General features: G+C 24.7%; 4 protein-coding genes across 6 annotated transcripts; 1 reads left to right on the forward strand and 3 right to left on the reverse strand.

Annotated features, from left to right (window-relative positions):
- Positions 1 to 612: 612 nt before the first annotated feature.
- LOC126893943 (etoposide-induced protein 2.4 homolog) lies at positions 613 to 2904 on the reverse strand. The gene is made up of 7 exons (XM_050664508.1): positions 2649 to 2904; positions 2464 to 2576; positions 1753 to 1999; positions 1579 to 1698; positions 1291 to 1514; positions 911 to 991; positions 613 to 852 (listed from the first exon to the last, which is right to left on the reverse strand). The coding sequence occupies exons 1-7, from the start codon at positions 2661 to 2663 to the stop codon at positions 768 to 770; spliced, it is 885 nt and encodes a 294-aa protein (XP_050520465.1). The 5' UTR covers positions 2664 to 2904; the 3' UTR covers positions 613 to 767.
- Positions 2905 to 5817: 2913 nt separating this feature from the next.
- Positions 5818 to 16659, forward strand: LOC126909247 (probable ATP-dependent RNA helicase DDX23). Its single transcript, XM_050691698.1, has 18 exons — positions 5818 to 6134; positions 6738 to 6889; positions 6979 to 7529; positions 7590 to 7723; positions 7978 to 8097; positions 8174 to 8332; positions 8516 to 8755; positions 8819 to 9079; positions 9134 to 9308; positions 9702 to 9925; positions 13036 to 13251; positions 14061 to 14156; positions 14839 to 14969; positions 15061 to 15175; positions 15509 to 15688; positions 15765 to 15892; positions 15952 to 16310; positions 16371 to 16659. The coding sequence occupies exons 1-18, from the start codon at positions 6000 to 6002 to the stop codon at positions 16568 to 16570; spliced, it is 3576 nt and encodes a 1191-aa protein (XP_050547655.1). The 5' UTR covers positions 5818 to 5999; the 3' UTR covers positions 16571 to 16659.
- LOC126893948 (proteasome subunit beta type-3) lies at positions 9969 to 11403 on the reverse strand. The gene is made up of 5 exons (XM_050664518.1): positions 11249 to 11403; positions 10877 to 10993; positions 10635 to 10810; positions 10300 to 10572; positions 9969 to 10145 (listed from the first exon to the last, which is right to left on the reverse strand). The coding sequence occupies exons 1-5, from the start codon at positions 11249 to 11251 to the stop codon at positions 10097 to 10099; spliced, it is 618 nt and encodes a 205-aa protein (XP_050520475.1). The 5' UTR covers positions 11252 to 11403; the 3' UTR covers positions 9969 to 10096.
- On the reverse strand, positions 16608 to 20822 carry LOC126893938 (zinc finger protein 182-like). 3 transcript variants are annotated; one of them, XM_050664503.1, is made up of 6 exons: positions 20699 to 20822; positions 20133 to 20333; positions 19781 to 20065; positions 19506 to 19681; positions 19139 to 19411; positions 16608 to 18823 (listed from the first exon to the last, which is right to left on the reverse strand). In XM_050664503.1, exons 2-6 carry the CDS (start codon positions 20274 to 20276, stop codon positions 18676 to 18678), a joined length of 1026 nt encoding a protein of 341 aa, XP_050520460.1. In that variant the 5' UTR covers positions 20277 to 20333; positions 20699 to 20822; the 3' UTR covers positions 16608 to 18675. The 3 variants fall into 3 exon arrangements, with proteins under 3 accessions (XP_050520460.1, XP_050520458.1, XP_050520459.1); XM_050664501.1 differs by having other exon boundaries at positions 20133 to 20469; positions 20699 to 20811; XM_050664502.1 differs by lacking the exon at positions 20699 to 20822 and adding an exon at positions 20425 to 20683.
- Positions 20823 to 20859: the final 37 nt, after the last annotated feature.

Genomic DNA, 20859 nt, shown 5'->3' on the forward strand with positions numbered 1-20859 from the left:
GTTTTTTTAATTTATTCATTATTCAAGTTTAAGTCTAATAATAATTATTATTTTTAATTAAGTAAATATATTTGTACAAAAATCAAAATATTTAAATCCATATTAATAATTTTCAAATGTAAGGATATGATAGTCTAAATTGGTAGTTTATAGTATTTTTTTAAGGAATTTTTTAAACACCAATGGTTTGTTAATTTTGACTGATATATGTTGTAATAAATATTAAATGATTTTATTTGTTATTATATGTATAAGGTATATTTTTAACTTGTGGTGAAGAGTTATATTTATTAGAAAATCTTAATTTACAGTAATTTATTCCTATATAATAAAAATAAACATCAATGTTTTGGCAACAATGAGTTTTTCAACATACATAAAATAATTCTCGAATAAATTATAACATACAATTTCAATTTTCTAATTAATTTTGTTTATATTGATAAGACCATTTTTATTCAACACATAGCCTAAATCTGTTAATAGTTAGAAGTGAGAGGGAATGAGACACACCTAATTGGTTTATCTCAGTTTAAAAAAGAATAGATTAATTTATTTATATTCATTAACTCAATTAAATATTTATGACATAAAGACTATTATAAGTAAAAACATTACATATATTTATAAACAACACAGCCTTATATGACATTATAATATAATAAAAAAAAACTCAATTAACACAAGTTGAGAAAACTAACCGATTGGTTATTTTAACTATAAAAATAACATTACACTTATTTTTTATTTACTTGAACCCTTGAAAATTATTTTGTTTTCTTCATTGTTGGTCTAATTGAGCGATTGAATATAGTACTAGTTATATATAGCACTGGTGCAAAAAGTTTTAATCTAAAATAAAAAAAAAAATTAACAATTAATTAATAATATATTAAAAACAATAACAAACCTGAACACTTTGGTTTTAGATGGACTAATTTCATTAGCACTGATAATAAATACAGGAAACAATATTGAAAACAAACAACCACTAAAAATATACAAGTCAGCTGATAAAAGTTAACAATTTAAAAATATTTCATATTTGTTAATGTTTACTACATTAAAATTATTTTATCTATCCATCTAAAATATTTAATTGATAATTATGTAAAATTAAGTTTATCAAGTAAATAGCACAAATTTAACAATGGATACTATGGATAAAAAACAATTTTTTTATACAACTGATACAATAAACAGGACCCAGTATGTATAAAACCTAATAGTGATTAAAATCACTATCACTACACTCTTAAAGTTGTTAAAAAATTTTGTTACGTTGCTTACCTAATAATGTATGATTCTGGCATTGATGTAATGATTGCTAAGGGAAATCCAAATCCAAGAAAATATGGCCAACAGTTTTCAATAATAGATAATCTAGAATTCAATTCTATTCCCATATTACACCATTTATACTCAAATGAATATAATGAGTACAATAATGATAAATGCAATATACCCAAAACATTACTCACAACTTTTGATGGTACCATACTTACAAGATAACTCTATAAAAAAAAATATATTTTTTAAATTTACAAAACAAAAACATCTAATAAAAATACTACTTGCTTGAATAAGAAATAAAAATTGAACAATAAGACTAAATGAAAAATCAGCTATAACTTTACTAATTTTAGTTAGTTTTTGTGGTTCTCCTTTTTTTTGCTGAAATGCAATATCCGCTATATCCTAAAAAATATTATGAATAATTTATCAATTGAAATTAATAAAGTTAAAACCTACTTGAAACCATAGACTATTAATAATTTTGCTGATTAGAAATATGGGCAAGACCCAAACTGCACCAAATGTCCATGATAATAATGAACGAGTCCAATACCAAATATCTTGGTTTAAATTTCCAAATGCTACAGTCAAAACATAATCTAAAACTGGTAATATAATGTACTCAAAAATCAAAATACTGAGACAAAAAATTCCTCCATTTAAAGTACAACATTGAATAATACGCTGTAGCATTTTTTGATCCCTAAAATAAAAATCTTTACATGGATAGACATCATAATTAAAATTATTATATTTTTAAAAATATTACTTAACAAAAATACTGAATTTACACTCTTATAATTTTATAAAGCGATTTATAAATTTAATTACTAAAAATTAAAATATAAAATAAACTGATATTTTAAATACATTCAGATCTTAATCCTTAATTATGATTAAAGTATCAATTAGTTCAAATTAGATTTTGTTTTGGTATCACTTAAAAATACATCCAACACATTTCAACATTTTTAGCTAGTAAAATTATCAATTTTCAGTAAAGATACTGTATTATACAACAGTTTTAACTTCTAAATATAATTAATGGTAAATATTATAACTTAAATTAATAGATACATTAGAAGTAATGATATAAATAGAATATTAAAGATAAATTTAATAGCTCTATAGTAATTTATTATTTGGTAGTTTTTTTTAACTTCATACTTAGGAAAATTAACTGGTCTGACTATTTTTTTTGAGCGTTTGTTAGGTACGAAAAGAACAGCAATTCCTTTGAAACTATCCAACATACCTCTACTCATGACCCTGAATAAAACCTATAAATACAATAATAACTTCTTACATTATATTAAAGAAAAAATATTATTAATAGAGCGCATAAAGCTTACATATATATCTTCCATATTGATAAAAAATTAAAAACACTTAAATTAGTGGTAGTTCAAAAAAATTTTATACTACGTGGAATACTTGATTATTGCTTAAGTACATTATTTTAAGAATGGATACTGTACAGCTGTATATAAATTATAACTTGGGAAAAAATAGTTATTGTCCAATCATGTTTTATAATGCGTAAAAAATCATAATTGGCATACTGCTTAACATACCATTAATATGAATTAAAATTTAATAAAGAAATATGATAGTTGACTTATCTTTTATAAAATTTTATCATAAATTATCAGTGAGACCAGATAATTTATCTCTTGAAAAATGTTAAAACGGTTACAAATAGCAATTGTTTAGCTAAAAATTTTGTTATCTTTTATTATCACACATTCAACGACAGATATAGATAATCAATGTGCCTTCAACTTTTTATCTTCGTTAATTAAATTGACATCATTAAAATTTATTTTTATTCAACTATTCAAAATATTGTCTTCACTTATAGTCAAATATTAACATTATGTTAAAAGAGCGCAAATGTGGAAGAATAGCACACCCCATTAAAATTTCAATTTGTTGAACAATTTTTATTTCTTATTTCATTTCAAATAATAATAGTAAATCCCAAAAATGTTAATTAACTAAAATATTTAATGTTACTTGTATGACGTGCTTGTCTCGATTTTTAGATTTTACATACAGCTTTTAGGAATGGTAAAAGAGATTGAATATATATATTATATATATAATATATATATTCTATAAATGATTGATCAATTTTTAAGATTTTAAATCCTATTCTTTAAGCGCTTGTGATACACAAGATACTGATCCAGTAATTGTACACTGCACTTATAAGAAGATAAAAAAAAAAAATTTAAGTTATACAAATTTTCAAAGTCATTTTCCACGACCTAAGGATAACATTGACAAAAAATTCAAAATAAGTTTAATTTATATTCAATGCTGATTAGATTCTGTTATGAACATCTATAAAAATCTGTGACTCCATGACACTAACCTTCCCGTACACAGTACTATAAAATAAAAATAAAATATTTTTTAAAAAGTAATAACAATATTAAATTTAAGTTGAAAAAAAAATTGCCCAATGAAAGTTTTAAATAACATTTTTTTTTGGCGTTGGTTAAGGAGAAGGAGTTATATTATCAAATAAGTATGTTAAATAGAAGGGACTTGTATATGTATTTTTAGACAAAATTCTATTAATTCACACATTTTTAATATAACAATATAAAGTTAAAAATATAAAATACAAAATCGAGAATTGTAACCCAAAAATAGTATTATATTAAAATAGACGTTCCGGAATATTTTCAAAAAATGAGTTGAGAAACAATTTTTGAAAGGCGTATGGAGGTGGTTTATTTCAAACCTATCCTGTACTTTTTGCTGAATTTTCATGAAAAGCACACCAAAATAAAGTTTATTAACTTTAGTACATCTTATTAAAATGTCAGAATTTTTAAAAAAATAATAGCTGTTTTAAATGCAAAAAAAATATTGAACACGTTAATTTTTACATAACGTAATTTTAAAATAGAAGATTTTTTTCAATTTTCGGTGACGATAAGTTAAACTATATTTGAATGCAAAATACATGTTTTTTTAACGTATTGACCATAAAATCAGACTAAGGTGAACTCAGAATTTTCATAGACAAACTTAAACAAATATATACACCATCACAAAAACCAATACTTTCTCAGCTTGCATTGAAGCTAAAATCTTACATCATAAAAATTTAATTCTAACACTAAGAATGATTTTATAATACATGGTTTGTATTGAATATTATTAATTTATTTGGTAGTTAACAGCAGTCACTAACTGCTAATAATTCCATACAATTTTTATTCCTACAGTAAGGTAGTTATAATACGCGTAATATAACTAAGTTAGAATATTCACCAACTTTTGTATTTCTCAGGTCACATATAAGAATACACTAATACAATAACACATTTAATTTTTGGCTTTTGCAATAATATAGTAGCTATGAATCACTGTTTTTATTAGCGTCTTCNATAAGAATACACTAATACAATAACACATTTAATTTTTGGCTTTTGCAATAATATAGTAGCTATGAATCACTGTTTTTATTAGCAAACTACAANTTTGCAATAATATAGTAGCTATGAATCACTGTTTTTATTAGCGTCTTCAAGGCACTACAAAAGTACTAAATAAGAAAAATAATAGTAAAAACTTTAGTTGATGAAAATCGTGGACTACGGACTAATGACATGCGTCCATATAAATGTATGACATATTCGAGACGCTCAATCCCCATTTATGCCGGCCGCGGCATATTATATACGGGTTGAAAACCCTGTTTATCCTCTTACTTATCTCTTTTCACACGTTACTGTCTCACAATATTCCATATTATGTTATACTCTTAGTGTATTCTTTGCGTGGGCTTCTTTAGTCTTTAACTTAATTTCTTTCACATAGTTTAAAACTTACATTTGTTAAAATAATTAACACTTTGCTTAGAAATAAATACACTTCTATAATTCACAAATAATTCTCTTCTTATTAACATACCTCCTATAATTTAAATAAACGCTTCCAACTACTACAAGTCACCAGCCGAGATTCTATCATTATCAGTGAATATCAGGTAAGAGTAGTTTTAACACACTAACGACAAATATTAAGTAATAAGCGAGATCTATCCCTCTTTATGAACCATACTCTTAAATATCTATATCTCACTGTATAACTTCTTTCTTTTTGTTATTACAAATTATATTCATTCTTTTAATTTTTTTAATAATTTTATAAATTTTATACAAATATCAATTTTTTCCTCAATATATTGATGTTTATACATTTATTGCTTTATTAATTAGCATCGATAATTTGAAAATTAAATATGGATACATTAATGTTACAAAAAAATTACACAGAATTGATCTTATTTATTTTTATAATCATATAAAATTAGAAATATTTTCTAGTACTCTATGTTCATTATTTGCAGAAGGTGTCTTCTCTACATCATGGTGCTATGTACAAAACATCATTAAAATTATTTTAAAAGTGCTCAAACTGTTTGGTTGTGGCAGTGAAATGAGTGAATGAACAGTTAAAGATAACATTATCGGTATTAGCAATGCGGCTTTTAGTGTACAGCACCATATTAATTTGAAATATTTCATGTTAAAAATGTTCAAGAATAATATTTTTATGCAGTGTGTTGATGAATAATTATTTGTTTTATAAAATATATTCATTTGTATTTTTATTGTGTTTATTTTTTAGTGAAAATCTTAAGTATTTTATGATAAAATAATTAAGTGACTCAAAAATAAACTATGGAGAAAAATAAAAGTCTATCATCAAATTCTACTCCTAAAGATGATAAATCATCTAAAGTTGAAAAAAAAGAACCTTTATCTTTGGAAGAGTTGTTGGCTAAGAAAAAAGCAGAAGAATTAGCAAGGAGCAAAGTAATATTAAAATTTATAAAACTTAATTAACAGCATTGAAAAAAAATATTTAGATTTACATTTTAATAGTATCAAATGTTTGTATTTTCAAAATAATAAGTGGAATTATTATTTGCTAACCTTGAATAAATTACTAATTATAACATTTTTCTGTTGAAATCCAATCACTAGCCTCTATTAAAGGTATAATTAACTTTGATTTAGTTTCTCTTATTTAGATTTGTGAGATATTTCATAAAATAAATGTACTGCCTTCTAAAAAATAATTGAAATTTACATGTATTATGATTTGAATGAAGACCAAATTAAATCTGTGATAAATGTTTTTGTTTCATTAATAATTGAAACCAAATGTTTATAATGTTTATTATACTTTTATTTTTTGTTGTGCAAATATGAATAATATAAATTGAATTATTTACTGTATTCTTAAGTCACAGTCATTTATAGACTCTTAATTCTAAGACTTTTAAATTTCAATTATGAAAAATTTGAATGTGTTAAAGCTTTCATGGATATATTTGTACATATCATTAATAATATGCTAAATTTGTATTATGTGAACAAATAATTATGGGTTTTATTTATATTTTATTATTTTAGCCTGTATTTTTAACTAAAGAACAACGAGCTGCTGAAGCTTTAAAAAAAAGACAAGAAGAAGTTGAGTTGATACGAAAAAAACAGGAAGAAGAGCGAAAAAAACGTTCTGAATTTTTACACCAGGCTGAGGGTCATAGTCATAGAGATGATCGGTAACTACTAATATACTAGTTTAAATTAATAATTCAATTATTTATAAAATTTTTCTTTTAAGGGATATTAATATTTGAAAATTTTTTAGTGATAGGGATAGAGACCATCATAGGGATAGAGATCGTGATCGTGATAGAGATAGAGACCATGATCGTCGGGATAGAGATAGAAAAAGAGAAAAGAAAGAAGAGCCTGAAGATAAAGAAATTTCTAAAGATAAAGAGAAAGAACAAGAAGCTATTAAAGAACGATATTTAGGTTTAACAAAAAAAAAACGCCGTGTAAGGCGTTTAAATGATAGAAAATTTGTATTTGATTGGGATGCTTCAGAAGATACATCAATTGATTATAATGCTTTGTACAAAGAACGTCATCAAGTACAGTTCTTTGGTCGGGGTAATATTGCAGGTATTGATATAAAAGCTCAAAAAAAAGATCAATCAAAATTTTATGGAGAACTCATGGAAAAACGGAGAACTGAAGCTGAAAAGGAACAAGAAAAAGTTAGATTAAAGAAAGTAAAGAGAAAAGAAGATAAACAAAAATGGGACGATCGACATTGGTCTGAAAAAGAAGTAGATGAAATGACTGAAAGAGATTGGAGAATATTCAGAGAAGACTATAACATAACTATAAAGGGTGATACATATATTTTAATTTTAATTTTTATATCTGTTGATAATATACTGTGTAATTTAGGTGGTAAAATACCTGAACCAATACGTAAATGGAAAGAATCATCAATTAAAAGTGAAATTATGGATATAATAGAAAAAGTTGGCTATAAAGAACCAACACCGATTCAAAGGCAAGCTATTCCTATTGGTTTCCAAGTAATTTTTGTTTATTATGAATTATATATTGAAAGTATTATGTAAAATTGGTGTATTCTTCAAAAATGAAAAGTACTTTTTTCAAATTATAAATTTGAACAATATTAATTCCTATATTAAGATGCAGTGACTTTTACAATTTTACTTTTGTGGTACACAAGTTTTACAAAATGCTGTCAATATCTTAAATTATTTACTTAATTATATTAATAACTATTCAAATTATTGAATTTTTGTAAAATTTTATTTTATAGAACAGAGATATTATCGGTGTTGCTGAAACTGGTTCTGGTAAAACCTTAGCCTATCTTATACCACTTATAGCTTGGATACAGTCCTTGCCAAAAATGGAACGTATGGAAGATGTAGATCAGGTAAGATTGTAATTTTTGGTAAATTTCAACTGATTTGTTTTATTTATACTGTTTATTTTTTAATTTCTATTTATAGGGTCCTTATTCAATTATATTGGCTCCTACTCGTGAGTTAGCTCAACAAATAGAAGAAGAAACTTTGAAATTTGGGCAACCATTAGGGATTCGAACTGTTGTTGTTGTGGGTGGTTTATCAAGAGAAGAACAAGGTTTTAGATTGAGATTAGGGTGTGAGGTAATGTATTAATTTAAAAATGATCATTATCTCTATCACCAAATATCTAAGAAAACTACAGAATATTTTGTCGTTCTCGGTAAAATATCTCCTATGTTTATAATCTTTATAAATTTTGTCTTTAAGCTGATTTAAAAATAAATACTATTTTTCATTTTAATTAAAGCTAATCTTTTTTTCTAGATCGTTATCGCAACGCCTGGTCGTTTGATTGATGTTTTAGAAAATAGATATTTGGTTTTGAATCAGTGTACATATATAGTGTTAGATGAAGCTGATCGTATGATTGATATGGGATTTGAGCCAGACGTACAAAAAATTTTAGAGTACATGCCTGTTACTAATTTAAAACCTGACAATGAAGATGCTGAAGATGAATCTAAATTATTAGCTAACTATTATTCAAAAAAAAAATACAGACAAGTATGATAATATAAATTTTGTAATATGCTCTTGTGTACTTACAAAAATATGTTTATTTTTAAGACTGTTATGTTTACTGCTACTATGCCCCCTGCAGTAGAGAGATTAGCTAGAACTTATTTACGAAGACCAGCTGTTGTATATATAGGTTCTATTGGTAAACCCGTTGAACGTACTGAACAAATAGTTCATATGATGAGTGAAAATGACAAGCGTAAGAGACTAGTTGAAATATTAAGTCGCGGAGTTGAACCTCCAATTATAATATTTGTAAACCAGAAAAAAGGTGCCGATGTTTTGGCTAAGGGCTTGGAAAAACTTGGTGTAAGTTTTTTGTTTTTATGGTTTAATAACCTTTTCATTTGAAAATATTTTTAGTATAATGCTTGTACCCTTCATGGAGGAAAAGGACAAGAACAGCGTGAATTTGCTTTGGCTAGTCTAAAGGGTGGACAAAAAGATATATTAGTTGCAACTGATGTTGTTGGACGTGGTATCGATATTAAAGATGTTTCAATGGTAATAAATTATGATATGGCTAAATCTATTGAAGGTAATTATTATAATAAATTAAAAATTATTAATCTAAATAATTTGAAATCCATTTTATTGATAATTCTGTTGTGTAATATTTATGTTTAAAAGTATTTTTAAATTAATGATTTAGTCAATTATCAAGTACATAATTGAGTATTTTTTAAAAAATAATTTAAATTTTAAATTAATTAAATGAAATTATTTAATATGGTAAAGTTACTTTTCTGATGTCTTTTTACAGTAAAGCTTTAAAAATTGGCCCAATTATATGATGATCCTTATTGTCACTAAACAAATGTAGTTTGCTTCATATACAAAATTAATAATTGTACTTGATCTAGTTATAAATACTAATACAATATTTATTTGTCTAATATACCTAACATGATGGCTATGTTATTAATCTCAGATTATACACATCGTATTGGACGTACTGGCCGTGCTGGAAAAACTGGAGTAGCAATAACATTCTTAACAAAAGATGATTCACCATTATTCTATGATCTCAAGCAAGTAATTCAGGCTAGTCCTGTGTCAAATTGTCCTCCTGAATTGGCTAATCACCCTGAAGCACAGCACAAACCGGGTACAGTAATGATGCCCAAAAAGAGACGAGAGGAAAAAATTTTTGCATAATATTATAAAAATTAGATAGTTAATAAATAAAAACAATCAATATTTCATAGAAGAATTATATATTTTTCAATGCTTTATACCAATATTAATTTTACTTATTGAATTTGTGTTTATAAATAACAAAAAAAAAAAAAAATTACATGAAACATTTAGTAATTTCTAAATTTTTTAATCCATTCGAGTTTTGATATCACGTACAATAATTTTGTCTTTTTTGCTAGAACATAAAAATAAAGAAATGTTAGTAATGCATTTCAATATTTCATATATTACTTTAATGGCTTTCTGGGAAAAAAAAAATATATTTCTTTTGAAATCAACAAAATAAAATTGTTTTATCAATTTCACTATTATAATCGAAGAATACTTACATAATATAAACCTTTGCTCCCCATCCTGAAATGGCATCACGATTGCAAGCACTAAGAAGAGCTTGTGATATAGTTTCAAAAAGTTGGTTTTCTTCCATATCTGGTTCCCATAAAGCTTCACATAAACCATATAATTGAGTTGCACTAGTTCCACCTACTACAAAATTATCTGATTTATTGACACATCCAATAAGATCCATATCACACATATAAGGCTCTAAAGTTTCTTCATCTAATGCAACAATCATTGGTTCAACAAAAAATGGAGAAAATCTTAAAAAGAGGAAATATGTGTAGTAAATAAAAAACAAAGTAATGTTAATTAAATTTTTTACCTGTTTTCATATAATAAATTTGAAACTATAGAAGCCAATGCTTTAGGTGATATTTTACGATTTTCTTTTAATTCATATAATCTCTTTCTAAACATAATTTTTTCATGAACAGTAAAAACATCTGTTGCTAATCCAGGAAATCCCATGAATGTGTGAGGATTTATTTGAAAAACTTTCTATAACCAAGTGTGATAAAATCATTAGTATACAGACAATATGAAAATTTATTTTTAGGAACATACAGTAAAATCAAGTGATACTGTTTGTGCTTGAATTCCAAACCTCTTATCAGTCGCAATAGCAACACAATCTTTGCCTTTCATTCCAACAATAGCACCACCATTATAATCCATAATACTCTGGAAAATTATGAAATAATATTAATCTATAAAAATTAAATAATGGTCATACTTATATACTGTAAAATAAATTCATGTAAGTTTGTATATTATACTACAAACATGAAAATAGCCAAAGGATGCAAGACTTACAAACAATAGTACAATTAAGAGTAAATTAAAATAAGAGCACAGTAAAAAAACAAATAGAAAGATATTAAAATATTACAGCAATATTATTTAAGAATAATGGATTGAAACTAGATAAATGCTTACCATCTTGAATAAATGTGTGAAAAGAAATGGTAAAATTAAATATATTTATTATAAACAAGAACGATTACTTTTTTGAAAAGTGCAAATTCACTGTTGGACTTATGTTTATAATTTAATCTTCCCAATCACATTTTTTATTAAGATGAAGTTAAATGCGATAGTTGCGATAACGGTAAATGACTGTAACATCAGTATACAACTTAAAAAAGAATAAGCCATAACCACGGTTATTGATACATGGTTACTATTCTACTACTCGTTGAGCTAATAGATAATAAAGAATGATATAATAATGAATAATAATAATTGAATAATAATGAATTGTGCGGACGAATTTTGAGTCCCGCAAAAGATTGTTTGCGTGAAAAAATTTTTCAGAAACTGATATTCTAACTGAAAAAGAAATTAAAGGTTCTTGTAGACGTATTATCTACACAGTATTAGTACATTTAATTTATATAAAATAATATTAAATAAAAATATTTTTAGATATTTTGTTGTATTTACTAAGTAATACAACTATTCTCCAGCCAAAAAGTACTCCTATATTTATCCAAAATATTATTGACATAAATGAACCTTGTTCTTCAAAAAATCATAATAAAAGATCTGAGTGTGAGATATTAACTTATTATGATACTGACATAATTTCCTCTCATTTATTTTTTAAGTAATAACATAACTATAGTTGCAGGGTCTCTAATAAAATTTAATTGGGTTCCTGTTTTTCATTAAAGTATTACTCGATATTATAATATGACATGATGACGCCCTCAAAAAATTTACCAGGGGGTGCAAAAATATATGACTACAGCTTAACCTCATACCCCATAGTCTAGAGAAAACTCCTTTGTAAAATTCATGCGATAACCAAATATTTTTATGAAAATGTTACTATAGAAAGATAATAGGAAAGTAAATTAAAAAAAAAAAAAATTATAAATTTCTATTTGAATTTTAAAAAGGTATTCAACATGAAAAAACATTTTCTCTGATTATAATATTAATAACTTTATTATTAATGATAGTTAATTGTTAATTATTATTGTAATTATTTAGAATAAGCCCAGAAATAAACAGATAATACATTTTACTTCCCCTATCCATGCACTGATCATGTCCAATCTATATCCCTCAAATAATAATTCTGGTTTTCAGAATTCTTTGCCGCATAATCTATTTTATATTAATAAAAATTAAAATTATAAGACTTGGTAGTTAGGACTGTATGTTATGCGTTAGTTATTTTGCTATCGAAACGAAAAATTCTAGGGATGGAATGGCATTTTCTGTACAACAACCAGTCGTCCCTGCGTGTATTTCTTTAATAATGAAATACAGATCTTTTCTCTTGAAATCTGATACATAGATATCCATACCACAGATAAGATAAAGTTAAGATAAGATAAGTAACAATTAAATATATGAGTTATCATTATCTGAAATTATGATATCAATTTAATATATCAACAATTGAAATATCAAAAATGTATGTACATTTAACATTGAAATTTATGATTATTAACTGTTTAATTTAAGTTTAAATTTTAATAGTTATTGTATTATACAAATTTAATTGTTTCAAAGGTTTTTTTTATTATCAGTATTTTGGAAAAGAAAAATGTATGTAGTTACTTTACATTTAATATTCGGTATTTAGAACTATGACTTAATTTAAAAAATGACATCTATTTGTTGATTAGATTAAATAATTATGAAACATTTTATTTATGTATATATATTATAGTTTAAAATATTTGCAATAAATGTTTTTTCATAGAATTTAAATGGAAAAGGTACAAATAGAAGAAAAAACTAGAGAAGAAGTAGAGGCTGAGCGTAAAGCTAAACGATTAGCCAAACAAGAAAGAAAAAAGTTGGCTTTAGAGAAACAAAAAAATGATAAAACTTCTGACATTACTCAAAAATCTAAAGTAACAATTTCAGTAGACAATGTAGAAGTATTAAATAATTCTAATAAAACTCCTAAAACATCTAACACAGTAAGTGTTTAAATGACTTAGTAATTTTTTTTTTTTTATAATTAATATCTATGATAATTATACACTAAGTTTGATGGGAGTTTGGGAAACCAAGTTTAGAAAAATTAAAAGTGAAAGTTTTTAAAAAATATTTATAAAGAAGAGTCAACCGACTTTGTAATAAAATTAGCTCCCAAAACTTTTTTCAAACTTTGTCTATGATGATAACAAAAGTAATATAAATTATTTCTTAAATTTAATTATTCATTATTAATTATTACAATATTATAAATGTAGAGCAGTACTTAAATTTGATATTAAAAATATAATATCTACAACTATATGTGTTTTTTTAAAGATCGGACTTAATTGTATTTGTAGATGTTATAATATTCTCTTTATACAAAAAAAAAATTTCTAATAAAAGTTTCTAAATAAATAGTTTTTGATAGGTGTAATAGCCATGTGTACATGGTTAAATTTTTTTCCATGTATAACTATCAGAACAAAGTGTTTTTATAGTTCTACAATTATTTTTTTGCAATACATAAAACTTTTTCGAATGACTGAATTAAAAAAAAAACATAGTTTTGATTTTTCTAATTAAAACATAACATGTTAGTGTTTGAGAATTCTATCAATTATTATGTACATATACATTATAATTATAATAGATTTATTAAATTTAATAATTATCATAATTATTATGTAGTTATTACTGCAAATTGGTGGTAAATTACCATGATTTAAGTCATTTTTTAAAGAATTTTATGTTTATTTTTGTTAGATCAATTTTAACTTGATTATTACTATGTATATATTTTTTTAAGGAAAATGTGAAAAATTCCAAAAAACAAGCACAAAAAATTGTAACAATAATACCATTAAACCTTAAAAAGAAAGAAAATATCGTATCTGTTAAAACGGTAAGATTTAATAAAAAAATTATTATTAAAAGTAATTGTTTTATCTTTTATAGCTGATATTTTATTATAAATTTTTTTTTTTTGTCAAATTTTATGGTATTTTTTCTTTTTGTTATGTATATTGGTGTCTTAAACTTATCTGATAATGCTTATAACTTTTGATACAATTGTCATTTTGTTAAAATCTTTTTAAAAATAATTATTGCTTTCTTAGACTACTTTTATTATTTATCAATAAAAAAAAAAAAAAGAAAAGTTAATTTTTTTTTTCAAAATTTCAAATTAAATTTTTTTTGCTCTATTCTTATAAAAAATTTTGATGGGTTAATATCAATTTCAGAACAAGTACTATTTGAGTTATAATAATGTTCATATCATAGGTTTCTATTGTTCCCATTATTTGTAACAATTGACCTGTTTCCTTACTTATTAAACACTCTATATTTATATAAATACAAAATGTTCATTTTTTTTTTTTAATTTTTGTGAGAAGGTTTAATTTGTGATGATTAAATGTATTTTTCTTATTTATTTAAAGTTTATACATTTTAATGGTGGATTAATTTTAATACATTTCCTTTCGTATTAAATTGATTATATTTTATTTATATCAATAATTGTATATTTAATACTTTCATTATTTAATATTTTCTAATTTACTTAAGACAAAAAGTTTTTTTAGGTTACACAATCAGTAATTCATAAAGATACCAGTGGTATAAAAAAACCTATTGTAGTCAATCCACATAAAGTCAAACTTTTTAATCATTTGTACATTGATTCATTGTCTTTGACACCAGAAAAATTATTGCTGTAAAGTATTTATAAAAAATAATATCAATCTTATTAATTATTTAAGTTGTTTTTATTTTGTATAAATTATTTGTATTTTATATTTTTATAGAAAAAGCTCAAGTAAAATTCACCCTGCTTTTATAAAACTTGGTGTTCAGTTTAGAACTAATACAATTACTGGATCTAATTCTAGATGTCTAGCTTTTCTAAATGCTCTTAAACAAGTTAGTTAATAATTTTATAATTTTTATTCTAATGTCTTAAGTTACTAGCTTCCTCAGTCATAATAAGGTTGCATCATGACAACAGCTGGTATTAAAATCTTGTCAAATTGTTGGGTAAAACTAACTCCAAATAGTTCAGTTAGAGGCTAAGGTGATAATGAAGAATGTCTTAAGTTACTAAATATTATTAATAAATAACCAAGTGATTTTTGTTTGGAAATTATTTTAAAAGAAATTTATGAACATAAAATAGGTTTACACTAAAAAATTATATGTAATCTTCATTAAGTAATCTATTTATTTAAAGTAAGATTTTATATATATTTTTTATAGACAGTGACTGATTTTGTAACACCTGAATACAAACAAATATCTCGAGCTCTCGAGGAATACTTGTCACCTATTGTTGAATATCTCATGGCATGTAGACCATTTTCTGTATCAATGACTAATGCTTACAAACATATTATGTGGCATATCAAACGACTACCTAACAATACCACTGAAGTTATTGTAAATTGATTTTACCATCACAATTTGAAATAGTTTATTAAATATTTATAATTAATAGTTTATTCAAATTTTATAGGCCAAGGAAAAAGTTGAAGATATTATCAGTAATTTTATTGAAGTTCAAATTAAAATGGCTGGTAAAGCAATATGTATAGCAGCTCAAAATAAAATTGCTAATGGTGATGTTATACTTACTTATGGCTTGTAAGTTTCTAAGTAGTATTCATTGAAACTAAACCATTATAAATTTTTTCTGTTTTTAGTTCATCCCTTATCGAGCTCATACTTAAAGAAGCATACTATAAAAAAAAACAATTTAGTGTTATTGTAGTAGATTCTGCTCCATGGTATGAAGGTCGCCAACTTTTACATAGGCTTGTTGCTCAAAATATACAGTGTACATATGTCCTCTTATCAGCTACTAGCTTTATCATGACACGAGCAACCAAAGTATTACTTGGCGCACATGCTCTATTAGCTAATGGTTATGTCATGGGAAGAGCAGGTAGTTCCCAAGTAGCATTAATAGCCAAACATTTTAATGTGCCTGTTTTGGTGTGCTGTGAAACATATAAGTTCACAGATCGTGTACAAACTGATTCAATTGTGTTTAATGAACTTGGTATGATCAGTACTATTTTTTATTTAAATTTTCTGTAAATAAATTTTTTATAAATTGTAGGAAATGAGGATGAATTAATGCCCAAAGAACAATGGTTCAATAACCGCTATTTAACACCATTAAGTTTAAGATATGATGTCACAACTACTGATTTAATAACTGCAGTAGTTACTGAGATTGCAATTTTACCATGTACTAGTGTTCCAGTTGTTTTAAGAGTACGGCCAAATGAATATGGTGTATGTAATAAAATTGATTAACATACAAATAAAAAATAAAATTGTGAATATACATGTATACACATTTTATATGATAATTTATTTTTTAAGTTGCCATTTCTGTTGTACAATATTAAATAATATTAAATAAAAAGAAACCTTTTCATTCTAAGGACATAAAAAAATTTATTACCAAGTACAATATACTTCATATCTATATAATTATAACAATCTAATAATTCAGAATGCGAGTGGTAGATAAAATTTTAACCAATTAAGCATTATAATTTTTTACAAAAGTAATAAATAAACATAAGATGTGGGTAATTTTATTTATAAATCTAATTTACTGTCATAAAAACATACATTTGTTCATATTGCAGAAATATTTTACAATCAAATTTTATTTTATAACTTACATATAGTTAACAAAAAACCAATATTTTTGTGAAAATTAATTTCAGTCTACCAAAGTCTATTAAAAGGATTTCCCTTTTTTTGTCTTAAAATTAATATTTTTATTCTAGTATCAAAATATTATAGCTACATTTGGTAGTAAATGCTATTTGTTTATTTATAAAATATATTATATAAACATTAAAATACATTAAATCGCATAATAAACTAAGGAAACCAATTATCATTTATGAAAACTTATACAGTATATTCTAATATGTGCACTTTAAGTGATGCTATCAATTATTTTGCATTTTAAAAGAAAACTTTTAAAAATCATAATTTTACACAAAAAAGTGTCAAAAGTTCTTAATTGTAAACTAATAGCATATAAATTTTCTTTTTAAAAATACTTCAGCAGTTTACCTTAAATTTGGCATCACACTAAGTGCATCTATTTTACATGATAGCACCTAGGCCATAGAAAATATAAATCACAACATACTACCATTTAAATGGCTTGATGTGGCATCAGGATATTTTTGTAACTAAGGTGATAAGTAAAATTATATGTATTTCTCCCCATAGTTTATAGAGTACTTTTGATAACTAAAATTACAAATTTCAACAAAAAATAAAAAAATCATTTTTATATGAGTTTATATCACTAGGAAAAAACTTACAGACAGTAAAAATAATCATGATGAATAATTTGTTAATTTTTGTAATAAATATACAAAGCAAAATTATTAAGTATAATAAAATACAGTTAATCTAATATCAGAAATCTTAGAAACTTCACTTATAAAAAATGTGTAAGAATACCCTAAATATTAGAATCACAATATTTGTTTACTATTCTTCAGCATATATGTAACAAAAAGTGTACATAAATATATATTGCTATTCGGTTTCTTAAAACATTCTGTACCAGCAAAACAAAATTTCAGTTCAATAATGAAGTTTAAGTATATCAATATATAAACTTGAAAGAAAAATTTACTTAAAAAAAAAAAACTATTAATTAATGTTAAATATAACAGATTTTAGTACATTCTAATAAAATATTATTTAACTACAATTTATTCTTAGTTATTGTTTGTTCTATGTTTCTAAAAATATAGTCAAGGGTGAATCTAAAACATCCACAATAGTTTTTTCCTTTAAATAACCAAGAAAAAGACACATTATATACAACATATATAATATAAATCAAGAATATAAATTATGTAGACGTCTATTGAATTATCAAAAAGATAAATTGTATAAGGATTATGTGATAAATATTTTATCGGCAAAATATAGTCATACATTTTTTTCGGAAGTGAAATTAACTTATATATCTTCTAAAAAGATTTAATAATGTTAAAAAAATGATATTCTAATTTTATCCCTTATAAATTGGCATCAAAGAAATGTTTACATTAATTTACACATTAAATTCTGTTTTTTAATTGGATTGTAAAATAAAGTAATTATTGATTAATATCTGAATAATTAGTATTAATTCAATATGAAGTACAAAAAATGTCATTTTTCAATTATACATTTAATTATTACAAAAATAAAACAGCTTTTGAGTAAGAAAAGAATGCTGATTATAAATAGGTTTTATTAATAAAGATGATGCCATTATACAAGAATAACTAACATTATTTTGAAATTAAGCTGATAAAACTAAAAAAATTCTTAATTATTATATTTATTTAAATAAATAATCTACTATTTATATTATTTTATATACATAAAATTTATGCTCGAGTATTTTGAGGTGGACCCAACATCATTGGTGTTAGATGAGTTAATGGAGGTGGAACATCTGAACTATGTGAAGTAGGTCCTAAGAAACGGGGACCATTTTTAGTAGTTGGTAGTATGCTGATTTCTCGAGGATCAAAGCTGTACACGAAAACAAAAGTTAAATTTAAAAAAAATTTCAAACAATAATAAGCATAAATATGAAATAGAAAGTTATTTTCTATATAATAGAGGTACCAAGAACACTTTAACAGATCTTATAGTTTAATTTTTTTATTTAAAATATTTGCTATCTATCCACTAAATTAAATTATTAAAAACAAGTATGCTTTTTTCTATTCCTGAAAAGTGTAATAATAATTCTAGTAAGTAAATTAGTTTTAAGTAAAATTATCCTCTCCCCTAACTGAATTCATTAATTATTCAAACAAACTAATTATTGAAAGATTTAATTACCGTATGCTAGAATAGTTAGTGTCAGATTGCATATAGGAACTGTGTACAGGTTCGTGGTCATTTGCTGCTGTAGCTGCAGCAACATTGAAACGGTGCACTTTATTAATATGCCTAACTAAAAAACATCCCTTCACGAATGCTTTTCCACAAAACTGACAACAGTGTGCAGGTCCCAAATCATGAGATCTAATATGGGTAACAAATTGGATCTTAGAATTAAATGACAGTTGACATTGTTCACAAACAAACGGTTTTTCAGTCATATGACTCCACCTGATTTTAAAATAGTGGTTTGAAATACAAATAAGTATTTATAAAATAATTTTGAGTATATAAAAGACAAAATCTGATTAAAATGATGACTCACTTATGAGAAACGACATAACTTTTAACAGCAAAAGTTTTCTTGCAAATGTCACAAGAATATGGACGTTCGCCTGTATGAACTCTTTTATGAATATTAAGACTGCTTTTTTGAGAGAATTTTTTAAGACATAAATTACATTGGTATGGTCTTTCACCAGTGTGAGTTCTCATATGTACCTAATAAATGTTATGTTAATTAGTAAGTATGAAATTTTTAAAAATTACATTAATAATTTATTAATGATTAATTCAAAATGATTGTTCTATCACACTTACTTCTAAGTAAGGTTTACGACAAAAACATGCTTCACACTGTGTACAACGATAAGGCTTATTATTTGAATGTGATTTTAGATGAACATAATATGAAGAAGTAGAAGCAAGAACACGTCCACAAATACGACAAGCTTGTGGTTTGGATCGTGATATAGAGGCTGAAGAAGGTACTGGAGTACTTGAACCATGTTGTTCATCTCCATTTACAACAATTGATAATGGTGGGCTACCACAACTACTATTTTGATCACTAATCACATTTTCAGCAACAAGACAAGGTCTGATCTAAAATTTAATTATATAAATAAAATAATGGTCAAAATTTTAAAAGAATTTATAAATAATATTTTACTTCAGAATCAACTTTTATATTTTGTTTATGCAATCCAAGTTGTTGCATATATTTGACAGCTGCATCATGTTTGCCAAGATATTGTGGCTGTTGCTGTTGTAACTCGTATTCTGAAGAAGAAAAGTGCTGTTGAGTTTGTTGCATATTATTGAGCACACACCACGGAGGTGTCTTAGCTTTCAGCAGACATTTTTGAGCATCCTACAAAACAAAACAAAAACTGTGCTCGTGTAGGCTTCATCATCTCTTTGTGTTAGCGGCATTTATCAGTTTACTTAATCATTGTACTAACTGTGGAAGCCCGTTCGATTAATAATGAATCAACAAAGTACAACGTCTTAATCAGACAAAAATATATAATAAAAGGAATTAATCGCGGCCTGGTAAAATAAAACAATATTTATTTATTGATATTAAAACATATACATGTGAGTAATCTAGATACAATATGATTTGTATATATGTACGGCACGCGGCGGCGAAACATTAACGTGATACGAGATGCATAGGTATAAACATATTATCGTATATATAATATATGTTAAATATATGAATATAATACATACAGGTAGCGAAGAAGAATGGAATGCACCAGCAGTACCTAGTTTTAAGATGGTTCACAAATGGAGAAAAGAAGCAAATATTAACAATAAACGCAATCCTCACAAAAAGCACCTCCAAGTGATAACATATGTTATCTAAAATTTTTTTAATAACTTAATAATAA

The sequence above is a fragment of the Daktulosphaira vitifoliae genome, unplaced genomic scaffold (genome assembly GCF_025091365.1).
Source record: "Daktulosphaira vitifoliae isolate Bord-2020 unplaced genomic scaffold, ASM2509136v1 Scaffold_1, whole genome shotgun sequence".
Lineage (NCBI taxonomy): Eukaryota > Metazoa > Arthropoda > Insecta > Hemiptera > Phylloxeridae > Daktulosphaira > Daktulosphaira vitifoliae.

Excerpts from the sequence above, each read along its gene's own strand:
- LOC126909247 (XM_050691698.1), top strand. The coding sequence starts at position 6,000 with ATGGAGAAAAATAAAAGTCTATCATCAAATTCTACTCCTAAAGATGAT. Across the intron at positions 13,252-14,060 it reads CTCCTAAAACATCTAACACA|GAAAATGTGAAAAATTCCAA; the intron begins GTAAGTGTTTAA and ends TATTTTTTTAAG. Across the intron at positions 16,311-16,370 it reads AATTGTGTTTAATGAACTTG|GAAATGAGGATGAATTAATG; the intron begins GTATGATCAGTA and ends TATAAATTGTAG.
- LOC126893943 (XM_050664508.1), bottom strand. Across the intron at positions 1,515-1,578 it reads AATTTTTATTTCTTATTCAA|AGTTATCTTGTAAGTATGGT; the intron begins GCAAGTAGTATT and ends TTTTTTTTATAG. Across the intron at positions 992-1,290 it reads CCAGAATCATACATTATTAG|TGGTTGTTTGTTTTCAATAT; the intron begins GTAAGCAACGTA and ends GTATATTTTTAG.
- LOC126893938 (XM_050664503.1), bottom strand. The coding sequence starts at position 20,276 with ATGCAACAAACTCAACAGCACTTTTCTTCTTCAGAATACGAGTTACAA. Across the intron at positions 20,066-20,132 it reads ATATAAAAGTTGATTCTGAA|ATCAGACCTTGTCTTGTTGC; the intron begins GTAAAATATTAT and ends ATTAAATTTTAG. Across the intron at positions 19,412-19,505 it reads AGTTATGTCGTTTCTCATAA|GTGGAGTCATATGACTGAAA; the intron begins GTGAGTCATCAT and ends TTTTAAAATCAG.
- LOC126893948 (XM_050664518.1), bottom strand. Across the intron at positions 10,811-10,876 it reads CAGTATCACTTGATTTTACT|AAAGTTTTTCAAATAAATCC; the intron begins GTATGTTCCTAA and ends ACTTGGTTATAG. Across the intron at positions 10,573-10,634 it reads AATTTATTATATGAAAACAG|ATTTTCTCCATTTTTTGTTG; the intron begins GTAAAAAATTTA and ends CCTCTTTTTAAG.